Below are 27,753 nucleotides of genomic sequence, written 5' to 3'. Positions count from 1 at the left end.
TCCAACAAGCTAAAAAGTTTACATCTGTGGCTCTATACAAAGCAACATTTTGTATGTTGGCTTCTAATACAGGTTATATAAAAAGCTGGCTTGCAACTTCCATGTCTTGTATATCAAGAGCAACGCTGCAGTTGCTGTCAAAAGCAAAATCAGACACAAAACTGAATTCTGTGCAAGCACGATCATTTAATGTCGTTCAATGTATATTCACTAATTAATTTGTGCTAAAAGCGTTCAATAATGGAGGGCACATTTCTTTTTCACTGTACATGGGACACCTTTGAATGGCCAGCCACCTTGACTGCGTACCAGCATCAGGTCATACTGAAATGACAAAACAGTACAAAACAGTCTTTTGAGACATTCATTCCAAACTATTAAATGTGAAACTATAGACAATGTGATCCAAGGCCATTTTATATAATTTAAAAGTTAGGAAAAAATAAAGTGTGCATGTACATGCTCAAGCATACAAAAGAATGTTCGCACAATTTAAACAAACTGCAGCTACACAATTTCCACCAAATGAAATTCAGTTATCATGGTTGCATTCTACGTCGGTTATGAAAATGGTATCATTAAACATAGCCTGTACAAGGCTACTTTGCATTCACAATTATGCATTCATAGTCTGCTCATGCACTTGTGTTTCGCAAACAACTTCCCCATAGACCTCATATCCCTTTCAGGCGCTATGTGCGAAGATAGTGCACAAAAATAAAAAGCACTGATTAAAATTATGATCTTTATTATGTGTTGTAAACATCTTGAAACACTTGGCCGGACCTGTGCTGGAAGTTTGGATAAGGGTGAAGTAATCTACTAAAATGAGTTGGAAGGTAGACTGCTAGATACAAGCCTTTGGTATCAGTTTGTTTTGATGTAGTGGGTTCATTTTTTAAATTGTTTTCACAATATTTTACATCAGGCACATATTTCAAGCGACTAGAAAGATGCTTTACAAGTACAGTCGCCGACCGTTTATTCGGACCTCACAGGGACTGCGGAAATGTCCGAATAAACAGGTGTCCGAAAAAGCAGATTAAGAAAAAAAAGAAATCCTTTATTTCCACGCACTTATTCTGGCTCGGCAGTAGGCTTGAAGAAATCGTGAATGCGCCGTTGCACGCTGTTCCGTTTACGAGCAATCAGATAAGCCTGAACCTCGGAGAGGGTCGTACAGTCACTATAGGCAGCTGAAAGCACAGTCACTGCTTGTGCACGCTCCGCATGCGACGGCAGCGAAGCATATAGTGCATCACTTTCAGACTCGGAGTCGTCGTCCGGCGGTGCAACAGAAACCTGACGAATGACCTCGCTGTCTTCGAGTTCTTCGCATGTCAGTACAGCAGCGCGAGCACGTGTGAAACTGTCAAATGAGACAGTGTCCGGAACCACTGCACAGGTCTCGGCAGAACGCTTTCGGCGTCAGTAGGGTGCACATCGGAAGGCGACAAATCCTAGGCTCCCGGCGCCCCCGCTTGCCGGCATTGCCCAGCGCTGTCTGCGCGGGCACTGTCGGTGCCATTAGACACTTGACGCTATGTTTTCGTATGCCACGTTGCATCACCGCAACCTCGACACAGCACACAAAGCAAACATCACTACGCCGTCACGCCGATTACAGGTCACACAAACAAAAAAAAGGCCTACTAGCAGTGTCGTGCACGAAGAAACAAGCAAATCAGCTGCTGGACTGTCTTGACATAGCTTACTAAGCTGAGACCGGAACTGCTGTAGCCACGAACCAGGCAGAAACGGTGATGATGATGAACGGGGATTTGCAGTAGCACCACTTTGTGGGGCAGCAAGGAGGCTCCGTTCAAAACAAAAATGGCGTTCAGCAAGTCGAGCCATGTACCGGTCAGAGTCGGTGCATGGTGCTTTCGATCGAGTTGGCTCAAGGAGTGTCCGAAAAATCGGACGAGAGGTTGTAAGGTTTCCAAACTTTCGGCAGTTGTTATACATTATGGTCTATGGGGAGAATGGAATTGCAGCGAAGCAGACCGAATAATCGAGCATGTCCGAATTTTTGGAGTCCGAAAAATCGGTCAGTGACATGACATTAAATAGTAGATATTCTCAATATATGACATTCTGCAGAGTTCGGTGTTGTGTAATTATGCGAAGTGACGTATGTGTGCCACAAGAGAGCATGCGCCAACTTTAAGTGTTCGTTTTTTGTTATCACCAAGTGTGACGATACCCACCACTGCCAAAGCTATTTAATCCATGGCATTCTTGGAATAAACGCTTTTGCTGCTAGTGTGGCTGCGGCTCACATGTCAGTTTATTACAAGTTCTCACATGGCATCCACATTCTGTAAGCTTCACAAAACTCACTGAAGAATTGAACGTCTCTAATTCGTACTGCAGCTGCACGGTTTTCACAATTCTGAAGGTACAAAAGATGTGATGCAACAAAATTTTCAATGGACAGGATTAATTGGCACCTGAAAGGGATATCCAATCATTTGCCAAGACTGTCCACCTTGACACCTGCATCTACTTTTCCATCAATATAATACTTAGGCACAATTAACGTAGTGCATAACAAAGGCTCAGCATTTCCAGTAAAAAATTTTTTAAAAATTAGATATGCCAACTTTACTTTCTGAATTTAATTTTTATTTGGAAAAGATCAGTAAGTGAAAGCAACACAGCATGTGAACAAAAGCGTCAAGGCAATTATGCAATTTTGAGATTTTATCAGAAGGAATCGCAATATGGATTTAGAATAGGAATAGCAAGCAAAAGGAGTACCGACGTAAAGCTCACAATTCTATTATTCTTTTTTGTGTTAATGAAGGTGCTCGACTTGAGGCCTAGAAAAAAACACTCGCAAGGCTCGGACCATGCTAATTCGAACTTCTGGTTTATTCAAACTGATGCTGTGTCCCGTCAAAGTTATGTGTATTTCAATGGGCAAAAATGCTCGGTAATTCGAACGCGCAAGCATTTGCGACGGTTAATTCGAACATACCGTGCCCCGACAATGCTCTCAGAACTACACCAAATCACACAGCGGCACCTCCGACCAGCATTGCTCTGACACCACCACAGAGGAAAGGCTTAGGCAAAACCCCTCAACACTGCACGCTAGGGGAGCGGGGAGAAAGAAGACTGAAAAAAAATGCGGTAGAAATTTCACCCTCTCTCAAATGACAAGGCTCACTCGCGGCAAAATACGAGCTGCGAGAAGGATCTGTCCTGGGCAGCTTTTTCATGGCTCGTTGCAGCAAGTGAGCCGCGAGCGGAGGAGACCAATAATAGTGGACCCTACAGTGATGTATGCATGCGGAAACTGGTATTATGCGGATCCACCTGACCACTCTATTCATACTCGCATCTGGTTCAGCCACACCACTTGTTTCGCACTATCGTCTACTCGCATCACCTTTTACTTGCGCTTGTTTTGGTTGGTCTCGTTTGCGATTTTTTTAAAATTGCACGTCTAAACCGAGATGTCCCAATGGAGAGGTTGGAGACAGTGTGCAATATCCAATTCTGCATGACAAGACAGACCCTGAATACAAGGATGCGAAGGCGGCACCTAGTGCCTCATTCTCCCTGTCTTTTGAACGTGGCGACGCTGCAGCAGAAGGGAACACACCAACATGATTAAAATCAGAGGCAAAGACTTCGTCATCTTGATAATACAATTCGCGTTAAGAACGCAGGACAAAGAAAGTAAACACAGCGCGGATATGTCAGCAGACGAAGGAATAAACATGTGAGCATGCAGAGGGAAGTAGCAGCAGAGGCCCAGTCCTGGCCTCAGCAACTCTGCTGCTTTGGTGGCAGTAGGTGGCACGGCAGAGGCAATTAGCGCCATCCAGCAAGCTGGCGGGAAAGCAAATCCACTTCCTTCCCACCCTTCCTCGCAACTACGCTCCCTTCACCTTCCCTGTCCTTTGTAACTACTTCATCTTCGATGGTGTCCGCGCGCGCTTCTCCGCGCCAGCGTCCACTTAGCCTGCTCCTTGAAGTTTCGTTTTCTGCCGTTATCTGGGAAGTGAGCGTTGGCCAGCATGGGCAGTTTTGTGGTCTTTGCTCGCTGTGCCTGCACACTGCAATATTTCACGACTCGCACCATTTGTGCATCGTGCTATGGTGCACAGATAATTAAAAAACAAGTCCTTCGTTTAATTCGAACTTCTTTTAATTCAAACAAGCTTTTGGGACCCTCCGAGTTCAAAATATTGAGATTGGACTGTAGCTTTCTTACGTAACAGTTTCAGTTTCGTTTCCTATGAAGTGTGTGTCATGATGCAGAAGATGGCGACGTGGGAGCAGAACATCATGTTGTATCGGCACTTTCTACTTGTTGTGTGGTACAATGTAGCACAGACAACCGAGCAAGCCAGAGTGAGTGCCAGAACATCACAATGTTGTGCTCCCACATGAGCACTATCTGAGTCATGACACATACACCTCCTGGAAAATCATTCCCAGCAAAAAATGGAAAAAGAAAGGACAGTCTTGTAATGACCATACTTTTAGTTCATACAAAGCTGTCATGCTGAGAAACTTCAGTGCAGAGGAGTTGTCGTCCGAACTGGATCTCTCAAGGCTCACAAATCACGAGTTCTACAAATAATTTTTAAGATTTGTCCTCAGACCTATGTGCAATGGTTGGTTTAAGATGGTAGAACAAAGCAGTATTGTTTCAGGTATGGTTCAAACAACCATGAGTCAAATGTGCAGCGATTATGCCTAATTTTGCACTACATCATTTTATGCTGCCGCCACTGCCAAAGGCTGAAATGTAACTGCAACAAACCTTCCAAATGTGAACAGTTGGAATTTAAAAAACACAGTGACACAGGTACCACTCTTGCATGCTGCCAACTTGCCTCTCAATCAAAGACGCCTTCATAGTGGTTGTGATGGCCGCTGGAGTAGCCTCATTCAGTCGGAAGACACTCTCCACAACTGAGAGCTCTGTGCTTGTAGTGTCCATGCCACAAAAAGCACACCAGTCATTCACCACCATCCCTGCACCCACTACGTCGCTGCCTCGATTCACTGTGCCTGCCTAGACAGACACAAAGCACGCTGTCAGAGCCCCAACCTAAGACACTGCAGCCCCCCACAACAGCGCATTACATTTTGCCCCATTTAAAATCACAGCACACTTTATCGCAATAAGCAAATCCGTCATGCACATTCAGGTAAGTACAGTTCTTAAACGTTTCAAAGCCACTGCAAGAATGACAAGACTTGTCACTGGCTGTGTTGGAAATGCAGAAGCCCCGGCATTCAGAAAAGTCAGGAGCACTGCTCTTCTTAATCTCCTGGGCTTTAGAGCAACTTATGTTTTATAGAGGCCACAGACCTGGTGGCCTTCAGTGGCATCAGAACTTTCAACAAAAATGCACAATCACAAGTTTAAAGGCCACTGGCACTCCAAAAAAGCTGATTTCACAGCCCAGCATTAATCTTGAAATGAAGTGGTGCAACACATGTGTGCATGTTCAACCAATGCCGTGCATGTCCCACTTTCAGTCTGCACAGTCCTGTCCCGCCAGAAGAAATTTTAAAATTTTCAATGCTGCCATGAACTTCACAGTTTTACTCGCAAAAGTACATGACGCGAGCATGTGTGTGTGCATACAAGCATAAGCAAGCAAATAAAGCACGAAGCTGTGACCTTAGCAACCTGTGGGAAACTAGCAGGTGCTGTGTACTCGCATGTCACTGTCTCAGTGCGACTGTCACAAGATTACATCGCAGCATGCAAAGAAGTTGTGCATAAATTTTATTAGCTCATCACTAGAAGCTGCACATCAACCTTCAGACCCCCATTTCTGCATCATGACACAAAGCTTTAGTGGGCATGAAGGAGCTGTCTGCTTTGAAGAAATAGCACAAAGAGTGCTACACAAAGGCAATGAAAAAGCATATTAAGAAAATGAGAACTGTGCAGCACAGTGAATGCAGTCACGGGAATTGTCAGCTAAGGAGCACATGCATGATCGCCCAAAGAGCCAAGACAGTGATGTGCACTGCTTTGATGCACCAAGGGCTCAAATTAAGTCACTACAGTTTAAGCAGTGTTTATAATGCACGGTATTTAACAGCGCTAAATTAAAAAGTAGCAAAAACCTTTCATACTTCAAAATAAAGGCACTGCCTGTCTACCCGTACAACCCACACTGCATCACGCCATGCAGCCCGCTATTTGCATGCTAGCACTTTTGAGCCAATACAACTGGTAACGCAGATATCTGAATTTCACACACGAGTGTTACTTACAACAAGAGGGACCTGCAAGAGGGAGGAAAGCTCTCCTTGGTCCTCAATGGATGTTCTTGGGTGCACCTTCACGAAAGGTAAGGTGGTCATAATTACACTTCAAAAGCTGATCTTATCATGAACAATTCAAATAACATCAAAAACTGCGTACGTGACATTTCACAGAAATTGCAGAAAAGCTAAAAGCGCTTAACAAAATCAGTTCAATAAAAGTCCATTATGGTGTTAATAAGAAACATTTCTAAGTTCATTAAATTGCTGCCACTACAGGCACATCAAGGTTGAAGATACACTGCAATGCTGCACATCGAATCATGTGCTTCCTTTAAATTATAACATCAAACTTAGGCAAAATCAAGGCCACAATCAAGGCCAGAAAAAAAAAAAAAAAAAAGAGGCATGCTCACTTTACATTGAAGTAATTTAGGCTTTCTGGCATTCTAAAGGTAAAAAAAACCACTTTTACTTTTTCATATAAAAGGAAACATGCCGGAAATATACACAAGAGGGTACCATAATAGCAGGGGTGATATGCAAACCAGAAAAAGCTATGGCAAAGGGGCAGTATTCTCAATCACTTTCAGATATACTTTTGTGACCTAGTGTCTGGCATGATGCCTCACTGGAGAAAGGCATTCCACCTGTTTGCTAAGCCAGTCAGCATTCGCAGAAAATGATCAATCCAGAATTAGGCCCTAGTTCTCAAACATTTGATTTCTGAAAGTATGAGCATATGTGCATAAAAAGTTCTTATTGTATGACCCATAGCGGAAAAAGCATTACACTGCAGATTAAATGTATTCTTACCAGGCCACCTTGATTGCTGAGGGCACAGTAACTGCCAACAAGAACATTTCCAGCTATTGTTTGCCGGAACACCTCAACTTTAAGTACGTCAGCTATAATTTCTTCTGTCTCCTGAAAAAGGAAATATCATAAAAAGACAGTTATTTCTAGTTAATGCTAAAGGAGAAGCAAGATGGCAGTCGTCATAATGCAACTAACAGCTCTTATTCCAGCCTGAAGTATCACATACTGTAGCACAACTTGTTTCACATTCAGCTTACCTAGTCGAATTAAACTACGAGGACCTTCTTTATCAATGCACAGCACCCACATATTTTGACAAAGTACACGCACATTCACATCGTCAAACAGTTAAATGCCCGACATACGTGCATTCTCACACAAGACGTGCTGAATACGGATGTCGAACAGCACGCAGCAGTCACTGAATATATTACAGAGTTGATTGGAAAACGCAAGCGAACTGTGTACCCAAGAACCCTATCCAAGAGCCCAAAGGCTGCTTGGCTTTTGCTGGGACCCAAGTGACTTCCTTATGCAAGCAGAACGCAAGGCTCTTGTGTCTCCTCATCTGGAACTCTCTAGTAACCCTTTAAGTGACGTGCCCAAGTATACTCATCTGTCCACCAATGCACACGCCTGGCAGTGACCAAGGTAATTCGTGAATGAGAAACATCTGTATACTAGTTGTACCATCTATTCAGTTAAACTAAAATTTGATGGTAGGTTTTGCTTCTATACGACCGATGGCATAATAAAGCTTATCGACTGTCAATGTTGCCCAAGTCTCTCATTCTCTAACATGGCAGACTGGCACAAAAACCCTGCAGAAATTCAAGAACTATTTAAGAACACTAATTCAGAAGACTTCAATGTTGATTATGAGTGTCTTCACTGGCCAATGACAGCGACAAATGCCATGTTGCTTTAGTAACACTAATAATAACAGTTAAAGTATTGATTGGTTTGAATTTCCAAAAAAATTTTTTTTTAATTTTCAGCAACGCATTACCAATGAATAGCATTTGAATTTCAAGCCTTCTAATGCGTTACTTTGACAAATTTAATTTAGTGCACATCAGAAAAACATCCGGCAAAGGGCTAAATTTTCACAACTGTGCACTGTTCCTAACACTTGAATTTTACAATTACAAAAAAGGAGAGAAAGAGTGAAGGATGCTTAATTAAATAAGGGTTGAGGGGTCACTCTAGAGAGCATGCCACATGCTTACCTCCAAAAATTGAAGGGGTAGGTCAGCAAAAAAAGTAAAGAAAGTCACGGTTTCGCCCGAGAGGTGAAGCATCGATTGCAAACAGCAAATTAGTGGACAGCTATACAAAGTAAGGTTAGTACTTTTATTGGCCATATAAACATAGGCATACTAACTATTTATACAGTAGCGCTGAAACACAGGACGACTAAAGGAACAGACAGAACACAGCGCTGTGTCCCATCTGTTCCTTTCGTCGTCAATATACTTCTGCACTACTGTGTAAATAATGCCGTACCAACTAGCCCGCCAGTCTGTTCTCTTTAACAGAATTACCAAGCATGGTGTCATGCGCGCACAAGCAAACAAGAACACATCTCGCTCAATAATCGTGGAAACTCGCTGTCAAAATGCTGAAGTGGGGAAGGTCGGCAGCAGCAGCGAGCGAATTGACCTTCGTGCTGTATCTTGCATCAATGCATACCAAGCCAAAAAAACAGCGCACAGTGGACTCTGTCCCTATCACAGATGGCTTTACAGATACAGTCCTAGGTGGCCACGAAAGATGACAATGTCATCATGGGAAACATTGCAGTGAAAGCACAAAACTACAATGCATGTATGTGCGCAAAGAACCAAACCTTGTCTAAATCGGGGTGTGTCAGAGCAACATAGTCATTGCAGGCTATGACATTTCCAAGTGCTGACAGGCGCTCTTCTATCCGCTGTATCTTGACACTATCGGGAAGAGAGTTTCGAAGATGCTGAAGTTCCTGGTCAGTTGTGGTGTTGGGCACCAGCAAGCCATGGCGATTACCTGCACATGCACACCAATACATGTATGTCGAAGTGTACACCCCACCACCACTTCATCTGTGTTGGTTAGTGAGCCCAATGCAGTGGTTGCAGGCTACACTGCGACAGTCTCGTGAAAGTGTGCGCATACTAGTAGGCAATCCACAGAATAGGAGATAGAAGATGAGATAAGTGCTCCATGTTCCCAGAGCAGCAACCAAAGATGACAAGGCTTCACAGACTGAATGATAAAAGAACAGTTGATGTTATGACATGTGCCCAGGTGACTAAGTCATTGAGTGGCTTGCTACCACTTCACTGGGCTAACTGAAGCCCTAATCATCAGTTTGCAGCGACTCTAGCTCCTGGCATCACTGGTTTCTGCAAGGAATTCCAGGGTCATATTTTGTAACAATTCTTCTCATTTTTTATTCTTTTTGCCCTTGACCACTGGCTCACATGAAGCCACACCCTCATTATCAAAGAATTGGCCGTACAGTGGGACATATTAGAATTAGAGAAAAAATTCTTACACCTTTACCCCTTAAATCCTAATCCTCCACTTTAGCGTGTTTTGAACCAGTATACAAGATTACATTACAACAAGATTACATAGTAAGTTGCTGTGCGTTTGAGGAACCAAGGCTCCATACATTGATAATAGAATTGGCTGCTATCTAATAACACACACACACACACACAAAAAGTCAGTAGTTCATTTAAGGAGAAAAAAAACTAAAACCTTGACACTCCAGTAAACTAAACATTTACTCCCCCCTCCCCTTTATTTTTTTTTAGTTTAGCGACACTTACACCTCCCCATTTACCATCTGGAAAAGGAAAATTCATCATATTCCAGGTTTTGTTCTGTCCACAGGGTTCGACAGGATTTGCATGGAGCAGGCTTCTTTTGCAAGACAGTTCATCCTTAAAGAAAGTCGAGTGCTGGACGGGGAATGCCTGTGCTGTCGGTAGGCGGTAGGCTACTGGCGGCAGTGTGGTATTGAAACCACGTCCTTACGCAGCTGAGGCAGACACTCAATCACAAGGCCACAGCTGTGGTACTACTGGTGTGATGTATTCTTAGGAACGAACACACAACACATTTCTTTTTTAATTCAAACTTATTTTGAAAAATCACTTGTGACAGCGCTGTTCCGCTTCTTTAGGTGAATTAAGAGGCAGACATCACAACAGATCGCAGCATCCAGGCAGCTAATTAAAACTTGAGAGGACTTGCTCCTAGTTGCTGCACACTTAACACCCTAAGTCGCTGCAAACACGCACCCCCCCTCCCCCCCCCCCACCCCAAAAGAAAAGAGACTCACAGGTCACAAGCGCTACTCTCAAAACTTTTTATTCCATAACATCATGAAATATATGCACCTAGTATGCACATGCACAGCTACATTAGTTAAAAAATGGAAAAGGAAGTTTTGACTATGTCTTGGAGGAATCTTATTTCTTTCAGGCACAAACAGACGGATCACCGAGGCAACCAACCACGCCCACCCTTTGTATGTAAAATTAGTTGACACTGCGATTTGTAGCAGAAGTGAGGTTCGCCTCTTCATAAATCCACCTCATACTGATATGTTCTCGCACTAGAAATGCCTGATATGTTCTAATCTAGCCAGTCAAAATACACCAGAAGGTCAACATTCACCTAAATTATTTCACGAACAGCTACTTTCTGTTGTTGACATATTCTAGACACTCGCTAAGCCAATGGTACAGCCGTATCATCTAGGTACATTACAAATTTTGCGAGAATGTAACGCAATAATGGAATCATAGCTTTTGCTCGTAACTCCCATCGCTGATCATTTATAGCACATCCATTATAGCATTGTATAGAAAAGCGCACACTTACATGGTGCTTTAAAACAGTAGCGCAAACACCGATTACCAGAACCGACGTACCCACAGTAAGCCGTCCAATTATGCGGCAACCGGCGATGGATGCGTGGATCACGGGTATTGTATCCGCAAGCTCGCCTTCGAAGATGCTGCAACGAACATTTACGCGTATTCTTTAGTAAGAGCGAGTAAAATCACATGTATTGCATGCTGCGACATTATTCATTGTCATGTGCAGGGAAGAAGGAACGCACGAAAATCGTCAGCCGAAAATGTCACCCGTCTGGCTGTAATGTTCAAAAGTTGCACGCACGAGCAAGTTACCTCACACACCAAGTTACCGGTTTTAGCACGCACTCCCAACACTCCTTCACGGCACAACAGTGTTTGTCTTCACTTAGCTACAAACAACGGCTCACTTCAGCTACAAGTCGCTGCATTAATAATAATAATAATAATAATAATAATAATAATAATATATATATATATATATATATTTTTAACTACCACTGTTTGGTACCTATCACATATTGCGACATTTGCAGGCAACATTTAATATTTCTATCTACTCTGAAATGCCGAACAGTAAAGCTTCTCCTCACATCTGCAACCTCAGCAATATTCGACAGCTAAACAAATACACACTGTCGCATCAACGTCTGCGACTTCGTTGAGGTTTGAAAGTAAATGCACATAATACTAAATGATCACCTCGCTGACGACGCACGTGGACGACCAGAAAAGGCTCACCTGTAGAAGTTCTCTGAACCGCCAATAGCCACCAAGCAATACGAGTTCGTCAGTTTAGAGAATACGCCAATCTCGTTATTGTTCTCAAACTGGGCTCTAACTGCCATGTTCGCTTTTAAAAAATACGCAAAGTTTTCTTCCAAACTGATAGCCACAAGGGATGCGCGACACAAACACCGCTCCAAGCGCAAGCGCAGTTAAAGCGCAGGAAACCTCAGCGTTCCCTGGCGGTACGTTCAGTCGGCTGATTCACACAGCCTGGTGCGTAGAGATTCCTACAAAATATGTAATTATTAAACTCTATGGCCTGGCGAGTCCTACGAAAGCATGTACGAAAGAGTGGAGCGCGCGCATCGAGGCACCCTAAGTGCTAAGCGTGCTAAGCATCACCACTAGGTCGGCCGTAGCAATGTTTATAGATAGGCCGTAGAGCGAACAGCCGGCAAAACGAAAGCATTTTTTAATAAGTGTCAGTATTTCTCCCAAAATAAAAATAATGCCATGCGTTAGGCATTTTGAGTAATGCGTGGTCGCAGTAAACGCTGGACCGGCCACCATGATTCCGGTGGTTCCGGTTCCGGTCATTAGTTTGCTCCATCTGCGCGCCATATCTGGGCTTATTCTGTGCCATGTGCCACTGACTTCACTGTGTCGCTAAGAACGAATTCCCCCGTCTTGATATGGGTGCATTATCCAATTTTAAACGGGTGCAGCAGTGGGCAACGTTTACACGTCGTTGGCTTCTGTACGACGCGCGATGGCAGAACCCATTCCAGTCCGCCGAGATGATCTCCGATGTGTTGCAAGGCAAACATAAGCCGATATATTTCGCCACTAATGACTGCGGCGATCATGTTGTTGTGACGAACTGCAGCGAAATCGCCATGCCGTGGTACGAGTGGAAGTACCGTATGTATTACCACGATACACGCTTCGCTGGCGGACGCTCTTGGACACCAGCATGGCAAGTACAGGACAAGGACACGACAAAGGTTCTATGGAAGGCTGTGTACAGGGCATTGCCAGGTGATCTGACCAGACGACCCCGGATGGCCAGGTTGCACCTGTTCCCAGATGACAAGGTGCCTCGCGAAATTATGGAAAACATCTCCGGTCAACTGAGGCAGCTCCGGCGGGTACCCAAGAAGCTCGCAGAGTACTCCGAAGAAGAGCAGGCCAAGTTCCCGAAAGTCTTTGACTACCCAGACGACTACATTATCCAGTAGCCTAACCAACATTACAGTTCGCAGGTCGATGTAGCTGAACAGTCAGTTGTGCAAATTGTTCATCTCGAGCACATTTGTCTGTTTGCGGACATTAAATGTGAATGCATGTAGCGTTCACAACTTCCAGCGGTTGCAGGTTAATCAGCTAGTATGTTCTGTCCCATAACTCCAGTGCATTGCTGCTTCTGTAATGCAGCGAAGCCAAGGCCTCGTGTCATCTAATCAGTAAGGGGAAACTTGCCCCTTGTCCGCCACTAATTCTTCTTTGACGCTTCCAGTCAGTTGCGTCGCGCGATCACTGGTGGATAATGGTGGAGGTCTGGTTAATTCCCGACTGATGCAACCCACCTGTCACAGAAAATCGGCTAACTGGATTGTCCATGCATGAAGAAAACAGTGTGCCTTGAACGTCCAATTGTTAATTGTTCTACAATTCTCTGTAACAGTAGAGATCTAGAAAGCTACATTACAAGTTCTATATAAGCATTTTTCGATGCCCCAGGATGACTCACCCACATTTAATGAAAAATTGTCAGAGATGCTAAAACTCCTGTTTGCTCATCAAATTTGGTGCTTGGTAGATATTTTTTGCAACTTGAACCAAGGTTGACTGGAATACTAGCAAATGCATGTCATTTATCTGTCAAACTGGACAAGTGGCAACCCCAGGTGAAACACACTTGCATCTGTATACATACTAATCATTGCCCTTTCATTTGCCAAATGCTTCCAGTAGACCCAGTTAGAAAGACTGCATACTGTCATATATGTTGGGGAAATGGGTGTAAATACAAAACAAACTTTTTATTCTTAAAAACACATCTCATTAACTGTTTCCCAAAGTCTCAGACTTGCGGTGTCCAGGCTTGAGCATTTCAAACTTTACAACCTGTAGGGGGAAAAAAAAAAAAGACAATTCCTATGCAGTACTATTTTCAGTAAAAAGAAGACTATGTGAATTATAAAGCCTTGTCGGTGACCACTGTAGTGTGAAACGACACACAACACACCATTCCTTCAGAAAGCTTAGAGTCAACAGGTCTTTCATTGAACCCCTTTCACTATCGAGCAGAATCTGCAAAAACAACCCAAATATACAGATTATTTTTATTTTGTCAAACAAACATGCAAAAGAAGAAAGCCAAAAATATTGAATATCTTTACTTCAAAACAGGGCTTTAAAAAAAGATTTTCTAAAAATAAACCGACTGTTTAAATGCAGTACTAAAAAAATTTCACTGCAGAGTTTCAAAACTTTAAGGTTAGCTGAGGAGGTGTGTTCATTGCAGTAAAATAAAGTGATACTATAACTTTCTAACCAATTCTATAACCAATCTAACTTGTACTCGAACTAGCATACATGCAATGAAGCCGAACCTGTGTTTGTAGGTTACAGCATGGATGAGCCCAGTATGTCCTCCGTAGGAGCGGTACTTAATTCAATGACAATTCTGTAGCGCGAAGCTCTGAAGTGCAGAAAGAAAGGTAAAAAGGACGAAGGAATAGCAAAAGAAGGACAAACACTCTCTTGCTGTTCCTTTATCCTTTTTTCCCTTTCTGCACTTAAGTGCTTCACACTGCAGAAATTACACCATGAACTTAAGCCAACTCGCTCACGTCGCTATTCTTATTCGGATTTAAATGACTAGCCTGGCTCGTCTTCGGTAGAGAAAGGGTTAAGGTTGTCGAACACAGCCATTGCAAACTCTTGTTTCTCATTTAGTACACAAGAAAAGCACTTTCCTCAAATCACCTTTTGAAGAAACTGGTAAACAGCATGAAAAGCTCTTCATGCTCTTCAGCACTAACTTCGTCTACCATTTCTAATGTGAAATGGTAGACGTTAAAGAAGCCTGCAAATGCACGCAACATTGCCACATGACTGGCCGCTCGAGGCACTTTGGGTGTATTCGCAGGCTTCTTTCACGCTCGGAAAAACACTTTTTATGTAGCATGTATTGAGCAACAGAAAGCTGTATCGGGGAGTTTTTCATGTTGGTCTAATTTTCTCATTGACACTTTTAATCTAATCATATTTTAGAAGCTGATTAATGAAGACTAATTATCTAATTAGGCAGACTCAAACATATAATTTCAGTATCTCCAAGCGACAGCAAACAACATTACCTTGGTTCTGTCCAGCTACGTGGCATTCACAAATTTTTAAACTCTGGCTAAAGTTAGCTGGGACACCCTGTATATACATGTATAATCGTAAAGTCAAAGGGATGCTGCTTGTTGCACAGACTAGTTTAAAGAAAGGAAGTATGGTTGCTTTAAATGTTTATTTGCTCGATGTTTCAGCCAGAAGACTGGCCTTTATCAAGAGTGAGTATATTTGGTACATCGGGTTTCTATTCCTACAGTCTTAGTTATGGGCAAAGCCAAAATACTTATACAACGGGTATGATTATTAATCACACATATGGCGACCATTAGGGACCGGTAGATTGTAACGTTTTATCTGGACCCATCCCCCTGGCCGTCAAATAAAAATATCAAACCTACTTCTGTACTTTTGTGTTTTTAAATATGGTTAGACGGCCCCAAGGAACTCTGGATGATGCAAGTGGCACAAGATGAAACATATTTTGGCAGGAATAATTCATCTGCAATGTCCTTGACACTGCAGGCATGCAAGCCACATTTGGGACATCGGATGAATGACAATCCTCGCTGCTCAAACAGGAGATCCGTAATAAAAGAGCATTACTTATGTGGCAGCTATCTAAAAGAAAACTTGGCCTCGGCTGTTTTGCTGGACTAGCCAGTGTGCAGCCAAAAGCATTCGCTTTTAAAAGTGGAGGGGCAAATGGCATACTTTTAACCCCTTCCCACCCCCTACTTTTGACATAGGGGTAGGGAAAGGGGCAAGTGCACCCCCCCACCCTCTTCCCTCTGTAAATATGCCTATGCTGTCATTAATGGCAGCTTCAGGTGGTCTTGTCTGAGTGCTCCAGAGGTAGTCTTCTTGTTCAGGTGGTCGAAAAAGGATGCTCCAACTACATTCAGTCAGTTCTTTCAGATCGCTGAAATCCAACTTGGCATGCCCAGAAATGCTCCCATCGACGACGTCAGAGCAATGGTGAGATCTGGCTGCTTTCCGGTCACACGAGCGCTATGCTATGTCAGCGTATGTTTGCCAGGGTTGGCTTGGCCGCTTAGACAGTTTCATAATTGTGCAGTTGTGCTTTATGTGCCTCACGTCGATGTTGGCAATGTGGCAGAGTTTGCATTTGTTAGCGGCACCTTCAGTTCTATTTTTGAGGCAAGAAGCAATATTGACAATATTTTATCATAGTGCTGAAAACTTACTGTGCTGGCGTAGGACTGGCTTGAAAACGACGGCCGCTGTACGGATGAATTCTGGTATTTTACGTGTCAAAACCACGATTTGATTGTGAGGCATGTCATAGGGGGAGACTCCGGATTAATGCTAACCATCAGGGGATCCTTTAACGTGCCTCTAATGCACAGGACACGGGCGTTTTGCATTTCGCCCCACTCAATATGCGGCCGCAGCGGCAGGAATTCGATCCCATGACCTCATACTTAGCAGCGCAACATCATAGCTGCTAAGCCACTGCGGCGGGTTGTCAGCCACTGTATCAGTCACTTTCATAGCCTACCATTTTTTGTCTAGCTTGTACTCTCACTGACCGTGATGCTAAAATGTTGCGTGATGTTCCAGTGTTCAGTCAGGCATTCCTAAAGGCTCCCCTCGGCCTTTGCTTGCTTCCCCCTCACTGCTCCGGAAAGTGACCCTTCGTACAGGTGGCACGTGCTTTCTCTGACTCTGATCTGGAGTATCTTGCAATCTGATGTGGAGAACTGGATCGACTACCCGAATCTCCCATTACTAAATTTAACATGAAAGTGTTGTGAGCTCTTCTGCAAGCTTTACAGTGTCTCGGTACTATGAAGATCACAGCTATAATGCTGTAACGTTAAGAATTCTTGGGTTATTCTTAAGAGGATGCTTTAGCTTAGTGTCAACTCTGATTTCCCCATCAAAGTACATGTAAGCCACATAAATTCTTTTTCGAGGCAACTGCTAGACTGATTTGAACAAAATTTGTTTTATTTGATAGAGAAAGTTACCCTATAGCAACCCTAGGATATGGAATTTTGATTTAGGACTTCAATCTTTTTACAAAAATTGCTGTAATTCGGCTAGAAGCACGAACTTAACAAGTCGATAACTCCGCACTAAAAACAGATATTGCAGTTCTGTAAACAGCATTTGTTAGAGCATCTCAAGTGGACAAATGTGACACAGAAATTTACAGTTTACGTTAAATTGTTATAATGTTTGCCAGGGTTTTGCAAAAGTGCTGCTCACAAATTAGTGATATATATTTACGAAGCAATGTATAATACATAAACTTTGTCGGCATTATGTATTATTCGGTGCAGTTTTTACAGAATTCTGATATCATTTTTTATTGCTGACTGCAGACTTGTAAGCTTGATACTAGACTTTTAAATTTTACAATTTCAGTAATTGTTCTAAACAAATTTATGGCATAAATTGAAATTCCACTTTCTACAGTAAATATATTTAAAATTTTCCTTTTAACTGCAGCAAACCTCATCAAAATCGGTACAGTTTTTGCTGATAAAAACAATTTCTTCGTTCCCATCTATTTCAATAGGAGTTTCCGAGCTAAAGCTTTAAATATCTCTGATAATCTTTAAATACCGTACTACTTCTTACAGATTTCTTACAAAGCAAGCAAAGGAAGAGGCAGCCACCTTCATCAAGATGCTTGGTGTAGTAGATTTTACGTGGCTGCTCCTTCCTGGTGAACAGCAAAAATAAACTCAATCTGAATCTAAAATTATTATTAACTAAGTACCAAAAATTGTAGCAGCTGATCGCAGCATACACAATGGCAAACAGCAACCATGTACGCTTTGCTGCTCACCTACCAATTGAAAACAAGAAAGAAGAGTAAGCTGAGGTTGCTTCAACAGTACCATGTTGTTTAGTTTCCACACGGCTGCTGTAAACAGTTCAGCTGTCCACAGAAAATTGAGGCAGCTGCAATGCCCGATGGCCTTTTCGTTTCCTTTCCATTTCCTATTTACAATACATTACCTTGTACGCAAATATCAAGCCTATTAGTGTGCTTTCATGACTGCTATATGAAAATCCTTGCAAATCTGTCCTCAGTGGAAAAGGCTTTCTAGCCTTTTCCAGCATCACATACTGACAATACAATCTGTGAAGTCAGTAAAGAAATATTATAGCCTCAATGGCATTTCCAGGATACAAATACACAAACAGTGACATTAAACACTACATTAGGCACACATGCACAGTAGTGTTGATGTGTATTATAGACTCTTGCAAATACATACGCACCTGCTTTGCATGGGAATCTGCAATCTTTTGTAAGAGCTCACTGGTACGACCACTGCCAACAAGATCCTGTAAGGACGCAGCGATATAATGTGTGAGTAATCGCAAAAAAGAAGAGGGAAAAACTAACAACATTCACACACAACTCTGCAGAAATGAAGAGAAAAAAACAGAAACAAACATGAACTTTTAGTAGAAATGAGAAGAAGAAAACCCTAGAGCAATAAATTTCAGAGTAGGTAGTTGGTATTGCCCATTAATGAAAAAAGAACTTTAAGAAACAAGAGGTATGGCAGAATAAACGAAAGAACTAGAAAAGATACTAAAAAGGAAACTGAATCACTGGCATTGTGCTTCAAATGCAAGGGTCACACTGCACTACCACACTTAAAGGAACACTGCAACACTCTTTAAAAAAGGCGTGGAATATACCTGGTATTAAAGGGCATCTTCTCACAAATCTTTTCCAACAAAAAGTTTTTGTATGCACCGTGTGAGTGGAGTTATCAGCAACCAAGTGCTGCCCCTGCCACATCTTTGCAGTTCTAAGTGCACTTAAAGCCGTGCCCCATGCTCGTGCAGAACCACGCTTTCCATGCTCCACCCATCATCACACAGAGCCTTGGTGTCAGCATGGCCTCCAAGAACGTGCCGAGATCAGCCTGATCTCAGAGCCCATGGTAATGGTGCAGTGGTGTTGCTGCCTGACACTACCCAATGAAACCACCTTAACAGTGACATTATGTTTTTGCTTCTGCACCGCTTAGTTGTGATGGCTCAAGAAATTCAGCCAATGGCCATCAAGCTTATAAGCAGTACACACAAAAAGTGAGGGAGCATTTCAGGAAGTTGAAAGAAAAAGCTAGTAGTCTCTCAAATTTTAAGCAAAGCTGTAGGCTGCATGATGTGCGTACAGGATCTGGCTCAGATATTCATGGCAACACTGTTTTCTTACAAACCATGTTTATTTCCTATGTTAAATGAGATTGCAAAATGTCTTCAGCATAAAAGGCATCACATCAGAAAAATCATAATGATGGGATGGGAACCAGACCTGATTGACCAAACGTCCAATTGATCAACCAGCTGACCGAGTGGCTGAGAGATTCAGTTCAATAATCCAAAGCAACATCTGTGCTATAGAAGACACTAAAGTGGAAGGCTCTGGATTAATTTTGACTGCATAGACTTCCTTATCGTGCACCTAAACCTCAATACGTTGTGCCACTGGGACTAGGAATCAAACCCATGACATCGTGCTGAGAAGCAGACTGCCACAGTCATTGAGCCACCCAGGTGGGTAGTTCTACAAAAGCACCTAGCGTCAGTGCATTACTGAAGAGCAAAAGGTTGCTTTTGAAGCGTTTCTTTCCTCTACTTTTTTTCTTAGCGCTCGAAAAATTAAGTTATGAGGTATAATATTGCAAACGAACTCGCACGCTATGGGAGACACTCCAGATTAATTCCAAACACTATGGATCCTAACACTACGCATTACTATGGATCCAGTTAGTGCAGTCACAAGTAATTTCTGGCTTCCAATCATGCCCATCAGCATGGAACAATCAAATTGCTTGGACAAGATCTCACTGTTGATTCCACATTTTTCCCATAGTCTCTGGAGCACCTTCTCCACCACTGTAACCCCAAGAAAATCTTTTGATGCACAGTAAAAATTCTGAATCTTAAGTATATCAAACTTCGTTGTTTTCCAATTATGCCACTGTTAGCTGTTAAAAACTGTTCGATGACCTCTTTAAGCATGTACACAAATTAACCTAGGAGATCCATATTCTGGGATCAGAACTCTATGAGCTAGGCTATCTCTCACTAGTAACAGAACATGTTCAGAGATCTGCTGCTGTTACTGCTTGTGAAATGTGCAGTGCACAATACAGCAATGTGTTCAGACAACATAAAAGAAAGTGTGAAATAACACCAAATTTGCAACATGATATCCAGAAAGTACCTAGATATGGAATAAGCAGTCATTCGTCAACAGTTGCACATACGGTACTAAAGGAATTACTTTAAATGTGCACAGTGCATATATAACATAAATAATACTGTCACCATTTTCTAGTTCGTATTGTTAAAGGCTAACTGCAATAGAATATAGCTTTGGATAAATTGTTTATAAATGAGTAGTATATACAAGTAATACTACTGAGACAATCTTGGTGAAGCTGCAGAGGCTGTTATAGTCTGATTTTCTTATGAATAGCCTTTAACTGGCATACCAGTTGATGCGGGCAACTGGTAGTTAGCAGATATGATACATATCTCAGACCATGATCTCCTCCAGGATTTTCAGCACACAGCGGGCAACACCCAATCTCGTAGGTGGCACCCAGTTGCTGCACTGGCTATTGTGGGTTCTGCATGCATCACTTCTGGTGAGCCATAATGGCTGCATATTTTATTTAGTTTTGGCATCAAAAATGTCTACTTGTGCAAGTTTTTTGTGACACATCATCTTATATTTCAAGCACAGAAACTTGCACAAAGGCACATATGTATTTACATTATCAGAAACTAGGCTTCTTGTGCATTTTATAATTTCCCTTCAGATGGCCTTGAAGATGGGGGCATCTGCACTGTGCAACAAGTATAAAACAGTCAGGAAAACATTATGTTTGAAAACTACACAAATCTTTGGAAGAGCAGAAATTAACAAGTGAGCACCTATGCATCTTGCTCTAAAAAATTTGATTAAATTAAATGCTGGGGTTTTATGTACCAGAACCACGATCTGATTATGAGGCAGGCTGAAATGGGGGACTCTGGATTAACTTTGATCACCTGGGGTTTTTTAACATGCACTCAATGCACAGTACACGGGAGCTTTTGCATTTCGCCCCCACTGAAATGCGGCCGCGGCGGCCAGGATTTGATCTCGCAACCTCGTGCTTAGCAGTGCAACGCCAAAGCCACTAAGCAACCATGGCAGGTCATTCTGCTCTATAGAGAAAATAAATTTCAATATAAAGAAGAAGAGGACAAAGCACACTTGCCATGGGGTAAACACAAGACAGATACTACATATTGTCTGCATTTGTTTATAAGCTATAAGCATTGGTCCAATTATGGCAATTTACTTCAGTTGAACACAAGTTACAGAAAAACGCACCTGCTTAAAAAGTACTTTAAGAAAGAAATAATGATAGTAATAAAGTTGTGCCAAATGCCAAACAGTGCAGTAAATATTAGGATTCCATCCAATCCAATGAATACTGGTAAGCACAGTTTCAAGACTGGACAAGAGAAGACACCGACACAAGGGACAAGCACTACTCACAACTAATCTTTATTGCAAACATTTTGCCTACTTATATACAGGGCAAAACAAGATCGCACAAGCACACTGCCCATCAAGCCACTAATGTGTCATATCACAGAGCGAACCGATTACAGCATTCTTTCTGAAAACTGCTTTTCTTTGCTACACAATACAACCGACGTATCACTAATACAAGCGCTCTCTTTCTTTCTAGTGCTTCCATGATTTCCCTGGCCAAAGCATTCCCACTCCTGCCTAGAATCCGCATACCAGAAAGAATGAGCTCACAGGCACAGGACCTACAATGCATAGGCAAATGAAATGAAGCTTCATTACTACAGATCACTCGTGTTCCTGTGCCCGATCATTGACGCATCGGCCGGTTTGTCCAATATAAACCTTTCCGAGAGTAAGCGCAATCTCATACACAACGCCAGTGGAACATGTAACGTAGGGCCTCGCATGCTTCTTTCCACAGGTGGGTTTCCTCAGAGGTGCCGCAATTCATGGGCACAACCCAGCAAGTTTGCGTGGCACAGAAAAAACAATAGGTACATTATACCTTTCAGCCACATTTTTCAAGTTGTGCGACACTCTGTTAATGTAGGGCACCACTTCAGGCCTTTTAGTTCGAAGACCCAGCTGAGGTTTTTTCCTGCCCTTCAGTTTCTGAAGGAGGGCCTCGGTCACAGCTGTCAAAATCGAGCAAGGGAAACCAGCCACCTGTAGGCACTCAATCTGTCAATTAAAGCTATCTGGAGCCAAGTGAGAACAAGACTTTGCCAGCACCGACCCTAGACATTGAGTTACGATTGGTCGTTTTAACGCCTTACTATGCGCTGAATCAAATGGTAAGAGCCATTTACAAGCTCGCAGGGAGTATTTCCAGCAAATATGCAGCCCACTGAAAAACATGTCAATGTCTAAAAACTGCACGGTGTCATTGTTGGGAAGTTCATGAGTCAAAACTAAGCCTTTTCCATGTAGTCTAAAGCGGCTCAAAACATCTTCAATGGCACAGGTACTCGTCTAATTTTGTTAACCCATCTAATCCAATTTAGCAACGATTGAAAAATTACCATTTTACAAAGCCTAATGCATGAAACAAAGTTGAAAAATGCAGACATTCGTCCATAAGTTTAGAAATGCTGCATGTACTACATACATGTGAAAGGCTTGTTTTTTTTTTTCACACTGTTTTGCTCCAACAGCTTCAAAACACCCACCTGAGCAAAGGTACTACAGATGGCAAAAAGCTTCTTGCCACAAGGTTTGTACAGGGGACTGCTTTGAATTACGCCATTCTTTTCTAGAGCATTTGCCACAGCTACTCGCAGTTTCTGTGAAATAACAAAAAAAAGAAGTGGAAAACATTGAGTACACCTCTTGCGTAGCTTTAATAATTTTTACAAACAATGCAATGACTCACCAACCGTAGTTTCTCAGCTGCTGTACCACTCACTGGATCAACTGTCTCTCTCCTGCAATGAGAACACATTAAAGCACTCTGTTCTTCCACACATTGAATGTAGACAAGACAAGGACTTCTGAATGCATGCACTGAGGAATACCGTACATGAAATGCAGGCCACTTATTTGAAAGTAGTGACAGCACACGGGTAAAGCACAACACCAATCTGCCATAAGGATCATCCACTGGTACTTCTTTGTGAAAGAGCAGCACATGCTAAAAATTGGCAAGTGCAAAGGGGTGCTGTCATTTTCCTTTATATTTACAAATTTATACAGCATATGCCATGAGCATGTACCACTAGAGCATATGCACTCTTTTTGAATTCTCCCCTATCTTAGACTGCACTTCCCTTCGCTTGGCACCCATTCTGTAACTCTAATAGACCACCGGTTAGTGACCCTATGCATTACATGGCTTGCCCAGCTCCATTTTTTCCCCTTAATGTCAACTAGGATATCAGCTACTCCAATTTGCTCTCTAATCCACCACTCCTGTCTTCCCATCTCTTAACATTAGTCCGATAATTTTTTTGTTCGATAACTCGTTGAGCAGGCTTAACTTCTTAAGCTTTTCTGTTAAGCTCAAAGTTTCTGTCCCATAAGATATTAGTGGTATAATGTGATGATCATACACTTTTATCTTCAAGCACAACGGTAAGCTGCTTGTCACGATTTGGTAATGCCTGCCGTATGCACTTCAACCCATTTTTATTCTTCTGCAAACTTCCTTCTCATGTTTAGGCTCCCCTGAGAGTAAATGGCCTAGATACTAGTAATACACCAGTGCCAATTACCTCAAATAGGCATTGCTGAAGTTGTGTAGGACATCTATCAATATCTCTAACAGCCACATCAAGAGCGCCCAAACAAAAGTGCTCTAGAGTGTTGAGGTGTCCAACGTCATGGTAGCATAAATGTTACACTGAAGCAAAGTGAACAATGCACATAGGTAATTTCTAAACAAGATAAAGTTGAACCTCGTTATAATGAAATCCGATCTGACACAACAATGCCATCTTTACATCTAACATTCATCACAAGTATATGTTTGCTATACACTGATATCAACAAGAAACATTTTGTATTTATACTTAGTTATACTATCCAATAATTCGTTATATCAGTGTTTACTATACTGAGGTTTAACAGTACACATTGCATCACTTCATGACAAAAGACACACTGAATGCGTGCAACAAATTTGGACACACACTCAGTGACAAATCTAATCTAAAAGTTGGCTTTGCTCAAGAAGTGATGCTAATCTCAGCATTGTCACAAGAAAAATATAATTTTCTTAAGATTTTGTTGCAAATGAGTTGATTTGTGGAGCTGGGCCACAAAGCAACCACTTGGGGAAAATAAACCCCATATATGACGAGCTGCATGCACTACAACATGGAAGTGTTTGAAGACAGTGTTGTGATGCTTCATTTGACAGAAACATGGCACGCAGTTTGGCAGGACATGATGTTATGAGCACAGTGTCATTGTTTTCCTTCTATGCCATCTATCTGTGCACTGTATACGTGATAGCCCTAATACCTCTATCACCTTGTTTGTTGTTTGTGCAATGACATACACTATATGCTCATATCTTTTCTGAAAATAGGCAAGAGAATAAAGCCGCCACACCTTGATTCCTCACACTCTTGCTTTCTGATATTTTTACGTGGGCTCCTGCGCAGCTGGAAGGGAGAAGCAGCAGCTTGCGGGCTATTCCGGACAAGAGGGACGGTCTTGCGTGGCATGTTCTGAGATGAAGCGGCCTTCCGTGGGCTCCTACGAAGAGGTGCCGATGCAACTCGATCATTGCGCGTTGATGAGAGAGAATGCTTTTGTTGGTGGCCTCGCAGTGCAGTTCGGTCCCTGTTAAGACTACGCTTTTGAGGACTCTTGCGTGCAGGAACACATGCCTTGCTTGAAGGTTTCCTGGATTTGGATTGGGGCAGTGCTGAACTTTCCAGACTAGAAATGCAAGTAGTAGCTGTCTCATCAACCAAGCATTGCTCTCGCATTGCACAGCAAGAGCTCTCCAACACTTCAGAGTCCGTATTGTAACTGCATTGAGAAGTCAAAAGTTGTACAATGAACAATTAGCTCAAGATCATTATACATAGGTACAATTATATCAAATTATTGAATATGCTGACCGAATTCTCATGCATATTGCAATTCATTATAAGCAGCAAATCTGTATTGCAGCCACATGACAGCCACTTCTGCATTTCGGTCGCTGGATCCAATCCTGGCTGCAGCTGCTGCATTTCGATGGGCACGAAGTGCAAAAACGGTTGTGTCCCGTGTATTTAGGGCACATTAAAGAGCCCCTGGTGGTCAAAATCAATCCAGAGTTCCCCACTGCGGCATGCCTCATAATCAAATGGTGGTTTTGGCACATAAAACCCCAGACCTCAATTCAATTCACTCCTGCATTTCATCTTAATGAAGTTATAGTGCTAAGTTTGGTGCATAGAATAACTGAACGAAAGGTCAACTTATTTCAAGGATACACTTAAGAATGTCCAGCTCAGAAGATCATTTTTCAGTGGTTCAAATGTTCATGATTAAATAATTATGTCAGGCAGCACATGACAGCCCGCTCGTTCGCAAAGAAGCTCTAGTTCTGACTTACCTCACTCAAATTAGTGTGAAAGTTCAAAAACAGTACTGCTATCAACAGGCATCCACAGAACCATTCTCAATAAAAATTGTTGCAGTTAAAGGAAGTCAAAATCTAGAAACTCGTGATAGCAGTCCTGTTATTTAGAGAGAATGTAAGTTTGGGTGGGGGGGGGGGGGGGGGATGTTCGTATTCCATTTTAGCCTTTAGCACACAAAAGACACAGGAACAGTGTAGACAGAAGTACACAAAGTGTTCGTAATGAAGCGCAGCAGTCCTTTAGGTCCCCAGGTTTTTTAGAGAGTGAACAATACAACAAAATATTTAAAAATTCAATTTAAAAATTCGATGCTATATAAAATGGATACTGTGATTCCATAAACTAGATCTGTTACATATTCTTGGCCGACTTTCTGTGGCTAGCAGAAAGTGACACAGGGGCAGAGCTTTTGCACAAATATCAGAATGCCAAGTGGTCCACATGTGGTCGGTGATATCACTTTCGGGCACAGAGCAACTGCTTGCAGTGCTGCTGTGCCAGAAAAGCACATCTTACAGTGAAAATATTTGTGATATTTTAGCCTCTTTTGCAATGTAAAAAAAAGAAAGAACAACTAGATAAAAAATAGAGGTGTTCAAACAGTGGAATTTTCTAATCAAATATGAATATTCAAGAAAAATGGCCTCAAAGTGAATATAGAATATTTCTTCACATCTAAACAAAGCGAAATAATAAGATCTGTGCAGAGTCTGTTTGGTGAGAAATTGTCCCGTTCACAATTGCACATCCGAACAACTAGGGAGCTCATAAATGGGTAACAACGGCTTTCAATAACTGTATCTGGGCTGCCACAGCAATGTCAGCAATGAAACAAGAGAGCAGTATATCAGCAGATGCATGTACTGTGTTGTGGTCGCTGAAGTAGAGAAGTGTAATACTACAGCAGCCATGCATTGTTTTAAAGGGATGAAAATATGGTGAAACTGGCCAAATAACCAATAGAAACAACAAATTTGTATGTAGGCTGCCTAAAATTCTTATCAAATGACTGGAAACTATTTATCTGAAATTATCTGTCTTGTGCACTTGCTCAGGAACTGGTGTCTCTGCGCAGCAACCGCAGCTCTCCTACAGGGGGATCATTCGTAATGGTTCTCACTTCTATCCTTCTCTTCCCTTGCGGCTACAATATTCGAAAGAACGAACTAATATTAGATTATTTCGAATATTTGCACACCTGTTATCACATAAAGAATCAACTTTTGCTCTCACCTGTGTTGCGACGAAAACTATAAACATTCAGGCAACATTCTTGTTCAGACACAATGTTTCCACGAAATACACCCTGCTAGATTTGATGACGATAAAAATCATGACGCTATATTAAGAACAAGGACATCTTATTGCTGATACTTAGTGGTTTAAGCGAGGCAGAGCAATGAGCTGTTGCACCATTCATGTGCTGTGCATGTAATGCAGAGGCTGAAAACTGAACTCATGGAGAAGTGGGCGGGGACCATGTTGGTCAACATACAACTGCAAACCTGTACATGCAATTCTTTCATCAATGCCAAAAGTAATAATTTGAGGCCATCAACAAAATCATATTTCTATGAGTGACTAAACTTCACTTCTTTGCGCAACAAACTTGAGTCATGTCTGTTCAGTGATCACCAAATGACAGCATGTCAATGTTTTACAGGTGTTTCATTTAACCTAAAGAGGGTCAAAGCTAAAGCATCCATTTACAGGAAATCTTTAAGCACTCCTCATATTACCTAAAAATTTAGCATTTTGATAAACAATCATATGAATCCATGAGACAAAAAGTAACAATTAGATGGCAAACTACAAAGAATTCATGCAGACCTAAACATCTTACATGATTGATCAGTCTCAGATTTCCTTGAAGTCTATGTGCAGTGGTGGATATTCTTCAACATTACACGGTTTGTAAAACTCAAGCAATGTGTATGAGGTTAAATGCAATAAAACCTTACCTTATGTTTTTAAATGCTATAATCTTAGAGGCAGTGCCACATATCCCAGTTTTCAAACTTAAAATACTTTCATTTGAACACATGAAAGAGTGTCATTAAAAAGT

The 27,753-nt window shown here is 42.1% G+C and overlaps 3 protein-coding genes across 5 annotated transcripts in view; 1 reads left to right on the top strand and 2 right to left on the bottom strand.

Moving 5' to 3' along the window:
- Nucleotides 1–166: 166 nt before the first annotated feature.
- On the bottom strand, nt 167–12,011 carry eIF6 (eukaryotic translation initiation factor 6). 2 transcript variants are annotated; one of them, XM_075673755.1, is made up of 7 exons: nt 11,682–12,006; nt 10,995–11,080; nt 8,918–9,093; nt 7,066–7,176; nt 6,259–6,324; nt 4,857–5,038; nt 167–324 (listed from the first exon to the last, which is right to left on the bottom strand). In XM_075673755.1, the coding sequence occupies exons 1-7, from the start codon at nt 11,786–11,788 to the stop codon at nt 315–317; spliced, it is 738 nt and encodes a 245-aa protein (XP_075529870.1). In that variant the 5' UTR covers nt 11,789–12,006; the 3' UTR covers nt 167–314. The 2 variants fall into 2 exon arrangements, with proteins under 2 accessions (XP_075529870.1, XP_075529877.1); XM_075673762.1 differs by lacking the exon at nt 4,857–5,038 and having other exon boundaries at nt 11,682–12,011.
- A 248-nt stretch (nt 12,012–12,259) lies between these two features.
- mRpL13 (mitochondrial ribosomal protein L13) lies at nt 12,260–13,033 on the top strand. The gene has a single exon (XM_075673805.1). The coding sequence runs from the start codon at nt 12,362–12,364 to the stop codon at nt 12,905–12,907; it is 546 nt and encodes a 181-aa protein (XP_075529920.1). The 5' UTR covers nt 12,260–12,361; the 3' UTR covers nt 12,908–13,033.
- Nucleotides 13,034–13,690: 657 nt separating this feature from the next.
- Nucleotides 13,691–27,753, bottom strand: part of LOC142563142 (uncharacterized) — a 47,896-nt gene continuing 33,833 nt past the window's right edge. For both annotated transcript variants that reach the window (XM_075673690.1, XM_075673697.1), the window contains 5 exons: nt 24,661–25,086; nt 22,982–23,033; nt 22,779–22,892; nt 18,276–18,341; nt 13,691–13,796 (listed from right to left, as the gene is read on the bottom strand). In XM_075673690.1, the coding sequence (XP_075529805.1) occupies nt 13,734–13,796; nt 18,276–18,341; nt 22,779–22,892; nt 22,982–23,033; nt 24,661–25,086 (721 nt within the window). In that variant the 3' untranslated portion in view covers nt 13,691–13,733. The remainder of the gene's footprint in view (nt 13,797–18,275; nt 18,342–22,778; nt 22,893–22,981; nt 23,034–24,660; nt 25,087–27,753) is intronic.

Source organism: Dermacentor variabilis, chromosome 1 (assembly GCF_050947875.1).
Source record: "Dermacentor variabilis isolate Ectoservices chromosome 1, ASM5094787v1, whole genome shotgun sequence".
NCBI lineage: Eukaryota > Metazoa > Arthropoda > Arachnida > Ixodida > Ixodidae > Dermacentor > Dermacentor variabilis.
The sequence above is the reverse complement of the archived record's forward strand: the minus strand, read 5'-3'. Positions and strand labels throughout refer to the sequence as shown.

What these genes read in the sequence shown, in the direction of transcription:
- mRpL13 (XM_075673805.1), top strand. Translation starts at nt 12,362, where the DNA reads ATGGGTGCATTATCCAATTTTAAACGGGTGCAGCAGTGGGCAACGTTT.
- eIF6 (XM_075673755.1), bottom strand. Translation starts at nt 11,788, where the DNA reads ATGGCAGTTAGAGCCCAGTTTGAGAACAATAACGAGATTGGCGTATTC. An exon ending in TCAGCAATCAAGGTGGCCTG is followed by an intron (nt 6,325 to 7,065) that starts GTAAGAATACAT and finishes CCTTTCGTGAAG; the next exon opens with GTGCACCCAAGAACATCCAT. An exon ending in TCTTGCAGGTCCCTCTTGTT is followed by an intron (nt 5,039 to 6,258) that starts GTAAGTAACACT and finishes GTGTCTGTCTAG; the next exon opens with GCAGGCACAGTGAATCGAGG.